This window comes from Paramacrobiotus metropolitanus, unplaced genomic scaffold (genome assembly GCF_019649055.1).
Source record: "Paramacrobiotus metropolitanus isolate TYO unplaced genomic scaffold, Prichtersi_v1.0 Parri_scaffold0000036, whole genome shotgun sequence".
NCBI classification, from domain to species: domain Eukaryota; kingdom Metazoa; phylum Tardigrada; class Eutardigrada; order Parachela; family Macrobiotidae; genus Paramacrobiotus; species Paramacrobiotus metropolitanus.
Genome location: NW_026570256.1, coordinates 31442 through 46709, shown reverse-complemented (window position 1 = coordinate 46709; position 15268 = coordinate 31442). Strand labels below are relative to the sequence as shown.

The following is a 15268-nucleotide window of genomic DNA, read 5'->3' as shown; positions in this document are numbered from 1 at the left end:
CAACACAAACCTTTTCGGTCAAAGTTCAAACGCCGAAAAATTATTTCCGTTAATGTGGGAGACCAACATCAAATTGATCTTGTGGATTTTCAAAATTTGCTAGTTATAACGATGGCTTTAAGTATATTCTTATGTGTATCGACTGCTTTTCTCGTTATGCATGGGCTGAGCCGGTTAAATCAAAACGGCCTGCTAATATTCGTGAAGCGCTTTTGAAAATATACAAGAGCGATTATCCTCCATTACGCGTTCAAAGCGATAATGGTAAGGAATTTGTTAGTAAAGACATGCGTAAGTTTTTTGAAGAATGTAACGTTACATTTTTTACAACAAAAAACGATGATGTAAAGTGTGCGATGGTTGAACGTCTAAATCGTACAATTGAAGACCGGTTGTATGTGTTCATGACCGAAAACAACACATACCGATTCATTGATATCCTTCCTAAGGTTTTATCCGCTTACAATTCTACAAAACACTCGGCTACAGGAGTAGCCCCTAAAGACGTCGGTCCTGAAGAAGCTGAGCAAATTCTCCAGAAGATGGTTGATGAACAAAAAGGTATGAAAAATCCAGAACCAACATTTTCTGTTGGCGATCATGTACGTTTGGCAAAAAAGAAACAGACATTTGAAAAAGGGTACGAGACTCGTTTCACAGAAGAAATTTTTAAAATAACCCACACTACACGAAGCAGGAGCCATTACCTTTACACGGTCGAAGATTTAGCAGGCGAACCTGTAGACGGTAAGTTTTATCCGGAAGAGTTATCTAAAGTCAAAATGGCAGAAAAGCCATATCACAGGATCTCTAGGATATTAAGGGAAAGGAAACATAAAGGAAAAGTACAATACTTAGTACGTTGGTATGGATACGGCCCTGCTTATGACTCTTGGGAAAACAAAGAAGATTTGAAATGAGTTTTTACATGACATTGCCGTCTTCGGCGTCAGAGGGGTTATACTCTGATAACTGCCCTGGTAAATTTACAACGCTTCTCGCTAGACCCATAGATTTAGACGGTGCGTGGGAAGTAGGTCTTTCGGAAATTATTCTACCGCCTATGCGGATAAAGTTTAATACCGGATTATCCATTGCTGTCTCGCGTGACGGTATGCCGTCTAGAATTCATAGATTCGTCGATCTACATGCTTTTGAGGATGAAAATCATTTAATTCGTACGGTTAACAAACTGCTGAGGGAAAACGTAGATGATAGGGACTCGAAAACCTACGGCCAGATAATAGTGAGTGGTCAAGCAGCTCAGTTAAACATCACGCCGGGCCTCTCTTTAACTTTTACGGGCTCCGAATACGCGCGCGCACTAGGCATACTACACCAGTACACATATAACAGCAGAGATGCTCTGACTCATATGTTATATCCGGGACAGCATAGTCGTCTCGTGCATGTATATTGTGACGTGATTACACATGGGTTGGTAGGTGACTCAATGGTGCCTTTACTACGCACCTTATCGACTCAAGCGAATTCATTTCGAGAGACAGTAATTCGTTTTGAAAATCCGCATTATATGCCGTTAGCCTACCATACGTTTCAAACTATAGAAATAGCGATGCGCGATGATTTAGGGAAAGAAGTACTCTTTCATCCAGGTACATCAGTAATTAAACTACACTTTCGACCAAAGAAGCATTAAAAATGGTTCTACAGGAGTTAAAATTTGACGAGCACCGCTACACCCAGATCTTTACCAAACAGCATGGGTACGGTATGCCATATTATCGTGGCGCACCCATGAAAGGTGGTAGTTTCTGGGGTCGCGTGATTGGCTTTGCAAGGGTTTGTTCAGCAAAGCTGCACCACATATAAACAATTTAATTGCCACTGCACAACCTCACATGAAAACAATGGCCAGCAAAGCTGTGGAATCCGTAATCGATAAAGCTGTTGAGCGTGTTAGCGAGAAATTACGCAACACGGCTCAACAACAGGGGTCGGGTATTAAGGGTCGTCGTCGAAAGAGAATAATCAAAACCACGAAACGTCAACGCGCAATAGACGCTATAAAAGACAAACTGTAACGATGGCTCTTATTGAAGCTGGCTCAGAACCCTCCATGCTGTTGGAAAGTCACTTGTTTTATCTTCCAGCTACGCTAACGGAAAGGTGGAATACACATGACTATGACTTGGGACCGTCTCAAGCCGTAACTGACGATTCAAACGATATTGTATTTACAATTTCACCGTGTCAAACCGAGCTTATCAGTTTAGCTGACATTAGATTTTCATGTGATTTACACGTTACTAATTCTGCTGGTACTGTTCCAACAGAAAAAGACTGTCTTGCACCAATTAACAATATTTTGCATAGTTTATTTCAGTCAGTTACGGTTTCATTGGGAGGTCGCAACATAACCGATAACAGTCCTTTGTATCACATTCGAGCGTACATTGAATCCCTTCTGGTTTCACTGTTCAGGCTCAGAACAGTCAGTTGAGCCTGTGTGGATTTGCGTTGGACACTGACCTTGACAAAGACCCGTTATACATGAATGAGATAAATGGGGCAACAACATTTCATAGTAAGGGTGCCGAAACGCGAAGAACATGGTTGCAGACTTTCCGTCCGTTGCAGTTGTCTGGTAAACTACACTGCGACTTGTTCCAGCAAGACCGACCACTAATTCCTGGTGTAGAGTTGAGCATTAAACTGATACGAAACAGGGCTAGTCTTTGTTTTCTTACTGATAATGATCTAGCAGCTCCAAAGGCTTTTGCTATTCGAAACCCCAAGCTGAAAGTTCGAAAGTATGAACCTTCTCCAGACTTTCTAGCAGCCATGACAAAGCAACTGGTCACAACTAATGCAAAATATCACATTGAACGGGTTGCTTTAAGACAGACCACAATGCAATCAGGCCAGCAGCAGCTATCCTGGGCAAATATTGTTATTGGACAGTTACCCAAGGTAATGTTCTTTGCAATGTCACCCAATCGGTCATTCGTTGGCGATTTTAAGTCAACTCCGTTCAATTTTCATCATTTCAACATATCTAACTTAAGTGCTGAAATTGATGGACAGCTTTTTCCTACGCGGGGGTACAATTTAGATTTCCAGAACGGTGCGTCAATTGAAGGGTATGAAGGGTTGTTAGATACTCTAGAGCGGCTGCATGAAGGTCATGGCGAACTACCATTTGACAGGTCCGTATTTAACAAGGGTGGTTTCAATATTTTTGGGTTTGACTTCACTCGCGGCCATACGGGCAGAGGAGCGTTGTCGCTGATAAGGCAAGGTAATTTAAACATCAATGTTAAATTTGCAAAACCGCTACCTGAAGGTATAGTTTGCGTAGCTATGATGGTCTTCGATAACATTATCGAAATTAACAACAATCGCCAAGTACTTTTCGACTTTGCGCCATGAACAGCCTACAAATAGATTCAGCGCTAAAGCAAGATCCTAACGTTCGCGACATTTTTGTCGGAGTATTTGCCAGTGATACACTGCCAGCAAAAGAATTTCCAGGTGCATACATATCTAACACTCAACCGTCAGGTGCGGCGGGTGAACACTGGGTAGCATTTTATTGTACGAAACCCGGTACGTTAGAAGTTTTTGATTCGTACGGAAAAAATCCCGGCGACTATTCAGATGACATTGAAAAATGGATAGACAACGACTTTGTTATAATGTCGAATACTGAGCGACAGAACGCTGATAGTACTGTATGTGGTCAATATTGTATGTTTTTCGTTTTATTACGTTGCTACGGGTTTTCGTATAAAGACGTCATGTCTGCTCTCACTAAGCATAAAGGTGTGAATGATAAATTTGTATGTAAATTCATCAACAAGTTTTTTCGACTAAGGACTGTAGTCCGTGACGCAACATTTATACGCGACCTTATAAGAAATGGTTAAGCCGTTAGCTAAAAAAGCAGCATCAGTATTCTTTGCAGTACTGGTCACCATGCTGCTGGTAGTTTTTAATACTTTAGAGATTGTTTCCTATTTTATCAAGTCCGCCAATCGTACGCAGTTGGAAGAATCAAGAAAAATTACGAAAGAGGTGCTGGATGTAATGGTGAGCGACGAAGCGACGCAAACAGATTAGGTTTCCCCCTTTCTTTTATTGATTTTTTCCCCACCCTCTTTTTTTTTATCGCGTGCCAAAAGGCAGCGTTGTAAAATCATCTAACATGATGCGCTTGTCGTAAACAAGCTTCAATTTTTTAGCCAACTGAACAGTATTAATTTCTTGGGTTTTTCCATTTCGTTTGATGTATTCTGGATATACAACCTGCACATGCCCATCCACACCATCCAGTAACCGCTTCAGCTGGTTAAAATCCAAGGCTTTTCCAGTCCGCGTCAGCTCCTTCGTGACCGAGTCCCAATCCAGAATATCTTCCGTAAATCCGTTCTGCATCATCCCTTTCACTTTCAACTCAATGCGCCCCGTATTGGTTTCGTAGCTGTACACTTTTGGACCACACGAAACAAATTTGACGATATGATTCTCGCCAGCTTCTAGCTGGTTATCCCAGTCCCCAAGAATACTGCCGGTATCAGGAAGCCAGTCGCCAGGTCGGTGAATGAATATGACGGAATCCGTGTCGTAGTACAGGAGGCGCTCGCCCAACTTTTCCATGAGGGATAACAGTATAAGTCGCGCATGGCTGGTGGTGAAGGCGGCAATGACAACATTCGTACCGTTGCTACCTTCATTGTAGTCATCCACTTTCGAGTGTGTTACCATTAGACACGTTGGGCTTACGCCATACACATCATGTATTTCAATAGCTTTTGAACGACACAGATCAGAATACCGTTTGGGGTCGTAGACAAACTCCGTTGAGTTCATATCGCAACTTTGACCGGTTTTACCCCAAAGACTGTTCACCACAATCTTGGTAGTGCTTTTCTTTCCAGCATCGAAAACCATAGCATCAGGATCCAAGGAAATGCCTTCGCGTTCTCTAACCGTCTGAATAAACTTGGTTTTCTTTTCATCGGAATCGCACCACGCAGGCCAACCACTGGCTTCCATTTTCACTTTTAAAAACTTGTCCATGTATGCCGCAAAGAGTTTGGTGTCAGACTGCGTCCAGTGCCACACTTCATACATTTCCACAACACGATACCCCACATCGATGGCATGATGTAGCTCGGGTGTCGCCCAAACCCCTTCGAAACAGCGATCATCGTCTGTATGCGCACAACGGCTTGACGCTTTTTCCATTGCGCATTTTTTGCATAGAACAAACATAAGCTTGCCGTTTATTGTGGCCGGTAAGACTGGATACAGGCATTGATTCGGAGCCGCTACTTTGCAGTAGACCAGTCCAAAATAATCTTTGGCATCCTTGAAATTGGATACGATTACTTCAGGATGGCCGACCGGGTATGCCTTAGTCTTGTTCACGAATGGGTACAAGCTAACAACGTCATAGTGCCTAATTTCTTCGTCATCCTTCACTTGGTAGTACAAACGACTAGCATTCGTCCTGCCTCCTTTGAAGGCGTCACGAGGATTCATTGGCTCACGAATGTTCATATTCAGCAGAAATGCGGCAATATCGGGATCTTGTCGTTCTTTGAGCCACTCACAACTCCATTTCACCTCTACAGTGTAGCCCTGACTTTCAAGGAAGCGTTCGCGTTCCTGGAACTCTTCGTAAACTTCGCGCATTTTCTTTTTGGAGTATGGTACAACATCGTTTTCTTCAGTACAGAAAGGATGTCCATGGAAGACGCAGCCGTTATACTCGTAAACGGTTTGTGTCTCCTTGTCAAAACCGTCTACAAAGTATCGCCCAATTTTAACTTCTTTGCCGTTCCGACCATGTCGTATACGACCGTTTGCGCTCATGTTTTCCCATTCCAGCCATTGTGTGGCTTGAATGCTAGTCCGTCGGTTTCTGTGCGGTCCGTGACTGGATAACGCGGCAACTTTGTTCTCGGAAGGTGAAACATTCTCCAGTACCGGTAGCAGGCCGAAGGCATGGTCATGCTTTCCATTGGATTCAGCGACGTCAGAGCTTGGTAATCGCTGATAAACTTCAGCGCACACACACGCAAAACCGTAACATCGTTCGAGCAGTATGTCATCATCTGCTCGCGAAAATTGAACACCCCATTGGCGGCCGCTTTAGCTTCAGCGTGCCACTTTAGAAATTCTTCTTTTTGCTTTTTTCGCATTCCATCAATCATGTACTGTTCCGGCTCGGGCCAGGGCAAATCGGTTTTATCCCAATTTTCAGGCTTATTAAATCGATGTGGGAAGTCGCCTTTCTGCACTTCGATTTCCAAGCCAACTGCTTTTGGTAACTGGCTCAACTTCAAAGCCAGAAAGTTGAGTGTATCACGTGAACGGATCCCCAGTTTGCGGTACCGTAATTCCAACAACTGCGTCCCACGCTTGATGACCTCCACTCCTTTCAAACCATTGTCCAACATGTACTTTAGGACAAAATGTCCATCGTAGCCACGAAAATTGTGTGCTATGATAGTAAATCCCCGATGCTTTTCTTGAAACAGCCAGCGCCCAAATGCCTCATCAACTTCCGTATTCATCGGCTGACCATCTTCCGGAAAACGTACTTCCGAACCATCAGCATATTGCGCAACGATGCATGTGGGCACATGACCATTCACTGGATCGTTGTAGGTTTCGTAATCGAAGAAAATGTATTTCATTTCTTCTTGCTGCCATGGTGGCGGTGCCTTGAGCGGTTTTATGTAGCACAAATGCGTAGCTTGAAGAAAAAAACCATTGCACGTGTTGCAATAAATTTCTCCGCACTGGTGTTTTACGTTTTTGCCACGACTGGAAAGATTTACAAAAACACCGCATGCCTGGCAGATGAACATTTGCTCGCAATAATTCTTTCCATTTTTCCTTTTCTTCTTATGGATATCGAAACACTGTTGGTTGTGGAACCGACGGCTGCATTCAGTGCAGGAGATTGGGTTGTCCACCAGACAATCGCTCTTGTTGCGGTAGCACGACCTACATTTCCCCTCGCAACGATGACGTTCTTTATGATGATACGGTCGATCGCAATCATTGCAGAAGTAGGGAGAGCAGTAAAAGCCTGTCGCGGTTGTGACCAGGTCAAAATGCTCATTGTCCAGCAACAAAAAAATCTCCTGCATATCATGGGTTTTACGCTCGGGTACCCGTGCAATAATCATATCGCCTTGATTGGCCGATATAACTTTAATTTGAAACTCGGGAAATTCATTTTCCTGTAGCACGCCTAAGACATCAAGGTCGCAGTAATGGCCGGGTTGCAGATCGCAGTTATTCATTATCTTGGCGGCCTCCGCTTCCAAGTTGTGAGTGCGGTTAGCGCGAATATAATTGTACCATTTATTTTTATGCTGCGGAACTTCAAGGTCATGCGTCAGGCGAAATTTCCCCAGGAACAATGCGGCGGGTAAGCACAAGTTATTCCCTACACGAACGCTTACAATGGATTTCTTGAAACGATTTCTGTCATGCTTAACGTGCTGATGCCTGAGGAACCAGGATCCACCAGCCGGCATGATAGAACGCCAAATCCGTATGGTGAAAGAATCGTCAATCACCAACTTCTGGCCGGAGTTCAGAAGCTCAATACGATGCATAAAAGCGGGTATGCTAAAGTCAGAGAGCTTTCGCATGGTTAAATAAAACGCTCTTTCAAGCCCATCCGATTTAAGAGCCACAACAACGCGGTCCGTCGGGGCAAATTCTTTAAAACACAAATCCATTATGACGCGCAAGATTTCCGGCATGATGAGCATGGTTTCTTCTTTTGCAAATATTCGCGGTAGCGAGGCTATCTGGACACGGTATTTCTGTTCAGTGCTGTTGAATGTTTTGAAAACGCGTTCCGACTCTTTGACCAACTGGAATAGACCTGAGAAATCGGGCAGCGATTCATCACGGACCGCTTTTCCACCAGCTTGCGGCACTTGAGGATCTTCATACTGCCAGTCGTCCAGTTGCGCAAGAGCAAGAGCGGCAGCTAAAGATCCGGGGCTCAACTGATCAGCCTGATCCAGATGCAGCAAAGCCGTTGCTAGAGTCTGTTCATTGAACTCATTGGGATTAGCAAGCATGTGATCAAAAGCTGCTTGATCTTCAACGGTTAACTGGTACGCATCGTTAGCTTGCTGCTGCTGCTCATCATCAACATCCATCCACGGCTCACTGAGTATGGCCGCAATAGCCGCATGATCAGATGCAGACAACTCATAAGTCATTTTTTCGCCAGATGTGAGGGATTAAAATGAAGAAAAATCTCGTGCCGCGCGGGTTTTATACACGAGCTGAATTACTGCAGCGTGTGCTTATTGGTCTGATGTTTTCTGTAATGCGATGCAATTGGTTAACAGTGTTTAAGCCACACCTTTGGGCGTTCCAGTGGGCGCGAGTGGATACTTACCGGCGCTAGCAGCGCCGGTAAGTAACCGCTCGGCCTTTTTTTCGACATGTTTGAACGTGAAAAACTAACGAAAAAGAACCACGTTGTATTATTTCCAACAACAACCATCTCCATCGAAAACAGTCTACACCATTACCACAACACTGTAATTCCACTAATACTGTAACCATTATCCCACGGTATGCGGTATCAAATGAGAGGTATGAAAACTGTACTGCCGTTATCCCATGGTATGTATTGTATGTAAAAACAAAACCATAAAAAGAAAAGCACTACGACATTTTAGTTTTGGGTGTTCACCTCAGTCTCTTGCTTCTTGGTAGGCGGTTCGTCGTTGTCGTCGTCGTCTTCCGAATGCTTCCGTTTGTTGCCACCTACGACAGTCTCCGCAGGCTCAGTGCTGTTCAGGTATTCTTCCAAGTCAATGTCTCCGACCAGGAGAGTGTCGTCCAGTTCCTCTTCGGCTTCGGTCTCCGGAACCGCGTCGTCGATTTCTCCTTCTTCAGCTTCAGTCGCCGGCTCACTCTCCAACGTGTCATCCGCAAGAACGTGTTCACCTTCTTCTTCGTTTTCGTCACCCACGTCGCTTTCAGCTTCATCCGACGGATCGCCCTCGAAGAAACCCGAGTCAAGCGAGTTGTCCGGGGCGCCAGCAATGCGTTCGTAGTAAAAGTCGTGCAGCCGCTTCTACAAACGCCATGCATTGAATATAAGTTAAACTATGCACAGAAAAATACATCAACGGTGAGGGTTCTTACCATAAAATCAGTTAGACGGAGAAACAAGAGGAGGACGCCAGCATTGCGGGTGTAACGCTGAAGATCGAACCACATATTCTTGGCCCGCTGGTAGTAAGTGTAGTAGGTGTGGATCTGGTCAAACTCAGTACGTGAAGCCCAGTCCGAAATCAAATCGTTGGCTTGCTCTAAAAGGTTAAGCATGTTATAAGTATTGGATTAGACGAACACGGAAATCTTCACGAAAATTCAGTGGCTCACCAATGTACTGTGCAAGTAGTGGAAATTCGTCAGGCAAATCCGGAGTGGGAACAATGAGCCGATAGTAGAAATCGTGAAGTTGTTTCTACATGGAAAATTTTAAAATTAGCGATAAATCGTAAACCAAAGTCAAAGGAGAATTGAGAAGTGCAAATTTAGGTGAAGAATAAGATTTACAGCTGAAATACAGTGGATGCTTACCAGAAATTCAGCGATATGGAGAAACAAGACGAGAGCATCATAATGGCGGATGTAGTGAGCAAGGTCAATCCACAACGCATAGGCTAGGTTGAAGTAGCCAGAATAACGCCGGATTCTGCGGCAGTGGTTGAGAGCCAACCAATCCGAAAACAATTCATTTGCGATCTCTATAAGAAGCCGAGGTTTTCTTTTGGCATTCGAGTAATAACCATGTTATAAAGAGCCTCAATCTAACTATGAAAGGTCACCATTGCTAATATTAGAAAATTAAATTTGACAGCTTTTGTAAATAAATAAGTTAGCAGTGCATACTGTTTGAACTTACCGGTGTACTCTTCAAGCAGTGGAAACTCGTCAGGAAAATCAGGAATAGCCATGGGAGATGCTGAAGATCCAGTTCCAGTGGTGTGTAAAAGAAAACTGTCCGAATGATTTGATTTTGTGCTAGAGAAATCGACTTATATCCTCTGGCTTGGAACTCAACATTTTTCCTGGTGCGGAGCCATTGGCTGTAGGTGATTTGTAAACTCCCACTACCCTTGACCAGACTGATGTGGTCCGAAGCAGAGAGTTTTTGGTCTGGTGGACACTGGTTCTCTAACGATGTGGGTTGGGCTGTATGATACGTGGAGCTACCAAGGAAAATTCCTTATGACCCATTCGGTAAAAAGGGCCGAGGGAGAACTATTGTAAGAATCCGGAAAAACCGTTTTTTAAACAATGGAAGTCGCGACGGAATCCGGCTCCCAAATATCAAGGTACCAGACCAAATCAAAAGAACGTGTAACCCAGATAAACAGGATTATGTCGGTAGCAACACAATGCAATCTTAGTCAGTGTCGCGACAAATCCGGGATATTAGCTAGGCATCAGGGCAAATGGATAGGAGAACGACAGCCATTATACCAAAATTCTCAAACAATAGAAATCAGGTCGCTGACGCGACTTATTCAGGATCTAAGATACGGATGCAGGGTAAATCAAATCGTCGCTTGACCCAGAAAAACAAGAACATAATGGCTCTTATCCGGGTCGCGAGACGGATTACTGTTTATTGCTTGCGCTCTAACCTCTTGTCATAGGTCTCCTCTCAACTTTCCTTTACTTCAACGCATACCAAAATTCCACAAAAACTTGTCTTTTCTCTTAACATTTGTACTAAGAAACTCAGCCGTATGCTTCGTGCCTTGATGGTTAAAAGTTTTCCCTTACACGTATGTACGGAAACAGTAAGGTTTAGTCTTACGAAGGAGAAAGAGCCTTAACCAGACCGACTGTAAGGAAACAAAAGGCAAGTACGGTGAAAAATCTGGAAACCAAATTTTTGCTAATATAAACCAACTGCAGCCACAGTTAAACCATCAGTTGCTTGAGCAGTAGTTTTTGGACGCTTCTTGGATCTTTTACTGTTACCTTATAACAGCACTGTAGATTTAGTAAGCTTGAGTTAACGAGTGACCTTTACATAATGTCTTCCCGAGCAGATTCAGTAGCATCTACCGGATCTTCTTCATCCTCATTGTCCTACGCATCATCCACTTCCTCCGATGGCGTGTATCGCCCATACAACTTGGTGGATCCTGGTTGCCCGTTTGCTAACGCTTGCCTGGAGATCGACCAGTTTTTTCATGTGTTCACTCGCACGCCAACGACTGCAGAGCTGGCTGCCATCTCCAATAGAGCATTCGGTAAGATAATTTTCCAATTGATTTTTTTGTCTATTATTGCAACAAAATTAAATTAAACAGAAATTGCTACCCGTATACGCCGTGATATGCTGGCCCGACGTCCAAACGTAAGCGCCATGGATAATCTTCCGGATGCCTGGGTGCATGCTATCCATCTGGCTAATATGATTTTGGTAAGTTCCACGATAGTTTTGGTTTAGTTTATTGCCCCGTCTTCAAAGAAGTGATATATTTTGTTAGCAAAAATATATTAGACGCATTCTTTCTATAGTATAGTTTTCTACCATTTATAGGGAGACATTCAGTTTTTCCATGACGCCCGTCTTATTTCTTTGGTTGGTCCGTATGGCCCTTGCGCCGCCTACAATTCAGTCTACCAGTTTGGCGTGACCGGCACCGTGCCGTACATTGGTGAGAATACCTTACCCACCTTGCAGCTTTACGCACCGCCAAATCCACCACCACCACAACCACCTACTGGCTTCTACACTCCAGCCAACGACTATCCTCCAGACAACACCCGCCACATCTACACTCCAATCAACGACGGCTTCGTCTATACTGCCGCTTACGAGAACGTCTACTCTCCGTTGCCTGACGACCACGAGCAAGAGCTAGCATTTTCCCTGCCACAACGTTCTCGCACACCGGAACCGACCCAGATGGTGGAGTACAGTCCCGCTTCTCCTGACATGTCAACTTTGAGCCATTACCTTACGGAGCCAGCACATACCTCTCGTTGGAATGTTGCCCGCGTTGCCCGGGATCGAATGCCTTCACCGACTCGCACACAGCCTTTCAATTTGATTCGCTTGACGTCACCATCTTCTGCCAGCAGTCCATACCGCTCACGTCTTTTGGATGCGCCACGAGGTGGACGCCGCCGCTCTTCAACTCCACCGTCACCCACAATGCCTTCCACGTCTGATGCTTTTACTACACCGACACGCAATCCATGCCGACCACGCTTTGTGAATGCACCGCAACGCCGCCGCCGCCCGCCAACACCGTTCCATTCAACGCCTCCTCGCGCATCAACGCCAGTACAAGACTATTCACCAGACGACCAGACCGCCGTTGAAAGAATCAATAGCCTTCTTTCCCAGCCTTTCATCCTTGACCAGATCAACCGCATCGCTAACTCACCCCGGGACCATTATCCGGAGGAAATTTACAGCCAGCCGACTACGCGAAAGCGCTCCACCGATTCGCCAAATGAATCAGACCCTCGCCGTCGCCGCTATAATTAACTTGCAATTTGCCTAATTTTTAATATTTCTTGTTTTTTAAAAATTGTTTTGCTTGTTAGGAATCCAGGACTTGAACTATTGGTCACTGTCTTGTGTCTTTGTGGTAGAGGTTTAGCCTGGAACTAATGTTGTGGTATGTTGTACTACTGTTGTACTAATGTTGTACTAGCCAACTGTGTTATGTTGTAGTGGGTGGCGATTTGTATTAAACTACGTTAAACAGAGTGTGTGGTGCCATGTATTAAACTATGCTGACTAGCTTGTTTATAAGCACGAAGAAGCTCTGTCTAGCTTAGTCATTAAATCAAGTTTTTAGTCTATCTGTATTGGTATAATTGTAACAATGATAGGTCCGGCTGTAGAGGTTAACATACTATTACATTTTGTACCCATTCATTAAGTAAAAGAATGTCACAATTAGCTCCGGTTAGCTTTCCACGAATACGGAACTATCGTATTGTTTTATGAGATGAGTGGCATCGTTCTTTGAATATTAAATGCTTTCAATCCGGGTTCAACGTGTTTGTAGTCTGGAGTTTATTGTATATCAAATTATACACTAGCGGTCTATGGGTCAATAAAACAAAAGCCTTTTATGAACATAGATTTCATTAGTATCCGGGTTAATAAGATAGCTAGTGACGTAACACAGTGGTCCGAGCGAAGCGAGGACCACGCGCGCCCTCTCGGTGTGTGCGCGTGAAGCCGATGCCCAATTTCAAGTCTGTGTATTTTAGATGGTTGTTGTATCAGTATGGATGTATTAGTTTAAGCCCGCCCACATGAGTTCTCTCTGATATTAGCGCGTTTCAGTCACTCATTGTTTTTGGAACGGTTTTTACTGGTTGATTCCAAACTGAAGTACGACCCCAAAGGTTTCTCTCTGATATTAGCGCGTTTCAGTCACTCATTGTTTTAGGAACGATTTTTACTGGTTGATTGGAAACTGCAGTACGCCCACGTAGGTTTCTCTCTGATATTAGCACGTTCCAGTTACTTTCGGTAATACAAGTAATGGTGGTATTGTTCAGTGAAACGTTACGGTTGGTTACTAGTCTAAACGTCACAATTAGTCTGGTTAGCTTTCCAAGAATTACGGAAATATCGTATTGTTTTATGAGATGAGTGGCATCGTTCTTTGAATATTAAATGCTTTCAATCCGGGTTCAACGTGTTTGTAGTCTGAGTTTATTGTATATCAAATTATACACTAGCGGTCTATGGGTCAATAAAACAAAAGCCTTTTATGAACATAGATTTCATTAGTATCCGGGTTAATAAGATAGCTAGTGACGTAACACAGTGGTCCGAGCGAAGCGAGACCACGCGCGCCCTCTCGGTGTGTGCGCGTGAAGCCGATGCCCAATTTCAAGTCTGTGTATTTTAGATGGTTGTTGTATCAGTATGGATGTATTAGTTTAAGCCCGCCCACATGAGTTCTCTCTGATATTAGCGCGTTTCAGTCACTCATTGTTTTTGGAACGGTTTTTACTGGTTGATTCCAAACTGAAGTACGACCCCAAAGGTTTCTCTCTGATATTAGCGCGTTTCAGTCACTCATTGTTTTAGGAACGATTTTTACTGGTTGATTGAAACTGCAGTACGCCCACGTAGGTTTCTCTGATATTAGCACGTTCCAGTTACTTTCGGTAATACAAGTAATGGTGGTATTGTTCAGTGAAATAATTCATTAAGTAAAAGAATGTCACAATTAGCTCCGGTTAGCTTTCCACGAATACGGAACTATCGTATTGTTTTATGAGATGAGTGGCATCGTTCTTTGAATATTAAATGCTTTCAATCCGGGTTCAACGTGTTTGTAGTCTGGAGTTTATTGTATATCAAATTATACACTAGCGGTCTATGGGTCAATAAAACAAAAGCCTTTTATGAACATAGATTTCATTAGTATCCGGGTTAATAAGATAGCTAGTGACGTAACACAGTGGTCCGAGCGAAGTGAGGACCACGCGCGCCCTCTCGGTGTGTGCGCGTGAAGCCGATGCCCAATTTCAAGTCTGTGTATTTTAGATGGTTGTTGTATCAGTATGGATGTATTAGTTTAAGCCCGCCCACATGAGTTCTCTCTGATATTAGCGCGTTTCAGTCACTCATTGTTTTTGGAACGGTTTTTACTGGTTGATTCCAAACTGAAGTACGACCCCAAAGGTTTCTCTCTGATATTAGCGCGTTTCAGTCACTCATTGTTTTAGGAACGATTTTTACTGGTTGATTGGAAACTGCAGTACGCCCACGTAGGTTTCTCTCTGATATTAGCACGTTCCAGTTACTTTCGGTAATACAAGTAATGGTGGTATTGTTCAGTGAAATAATTCATTAAGTAAAAGAATGTCACAATTAGCTCCGGTTAGCTTTCCACGAATACGGAACTATCGTATTGTTTTATGAGATGAGTGGCATCGTTCTTTGAATATTAAATGCTTTCAATCCGGGTTCAACGTGTTTGTAGTCTGGAGTTTATTGTATATCAAATTATACACTAGCGGTCTATGGGTCAATAAAACAAAAGCCTTTTATGAACATAGATTTCATTAGTATCCGGGTTAATAAGATAGCTAGTGACGTAACACAGTGGTCCGAGCGAAGCGAGGACCACGCGCGCCCTCTCGGTGTGTGCGCGTGAAGCCGATGCCCAATTTCAAGTCTGTGTATTTTAGATGGTTGTTGTATCAGTATGGATGTATTAGTTTAAGCCCGCCCACATGA

The 15268-nt window shown here is 43.8% G+C and overlaps 3 protein-coding genes and 1 long non-coding RNA gene across 5 annotated transcripts in view; 2 read left to right on the top strand and 2 right to left on the bottom strand.

Annotated features, from left to right (window-relative positions):
* The window catches only part of LOC129589721 (uncharacterized), a 33841-nt gene that overhangs the window by 9819 nt on the left and 8754 nt on the right, over positions 1–15268 (top strand). The window lies entirely within an intron of this gene.
* On the top strand, positions 258–12603 carry LOC129589717 (uncharacterized). Its single transcript, XM_055484561.1, has 4 exons — positions 258–561; positions 11088–11291; positions 11352–11464; positions 11585–12603. The coding sequence occupies exons 1-4, from the start codon at positions 288–290 to the stop codon at positions 12539–12541; spliced, it is 1548 nt and encodes a 515-aa protein (XP_055340536.1). The 5' UTR covers positions 258–287; the 3' UTR covers positions 12542–12603.
* LOC129589720 (uncharacterized) lies at positions 8038–10080 on the bottom strand. Its single transcript, XM_055484563.1, has 5 exons — positions 9929–10080; positions 9604–9770; positions 9403–9487; positions 9163–9329; positions 8038–9091 (listed from the first exon to the last, which is right to left on the bottom strand). Exons 1-5 carry the CDS (start codon positions 9978–9980, stop codon positions 8687–8689), a joined length of 876 nt encoding a protein of 291 aa, XP_055340538.1. The 5' UTR covers positions 9981–10080; the 3' UTR covers positions 8038–8686.
* Positions 10131–13518, bottom strand: LOC129589722 (uncharacterized). Of its 2 annotated transcripts, none has more exons than XR_008690653.1 (3): positions 11722–13518; positions 11576–11664; positions 10131–11504 (listed from the first exon to the last, which is right to left on the bottom strand). It is a non-coding gene; the product is annotated as an uncharacterized LOC129589722 (long non-coding RNA). The 2 variants fall into 2 exon arrangements; XR_008690654.1 differs by having other exon boundaries at positions 11576–11652.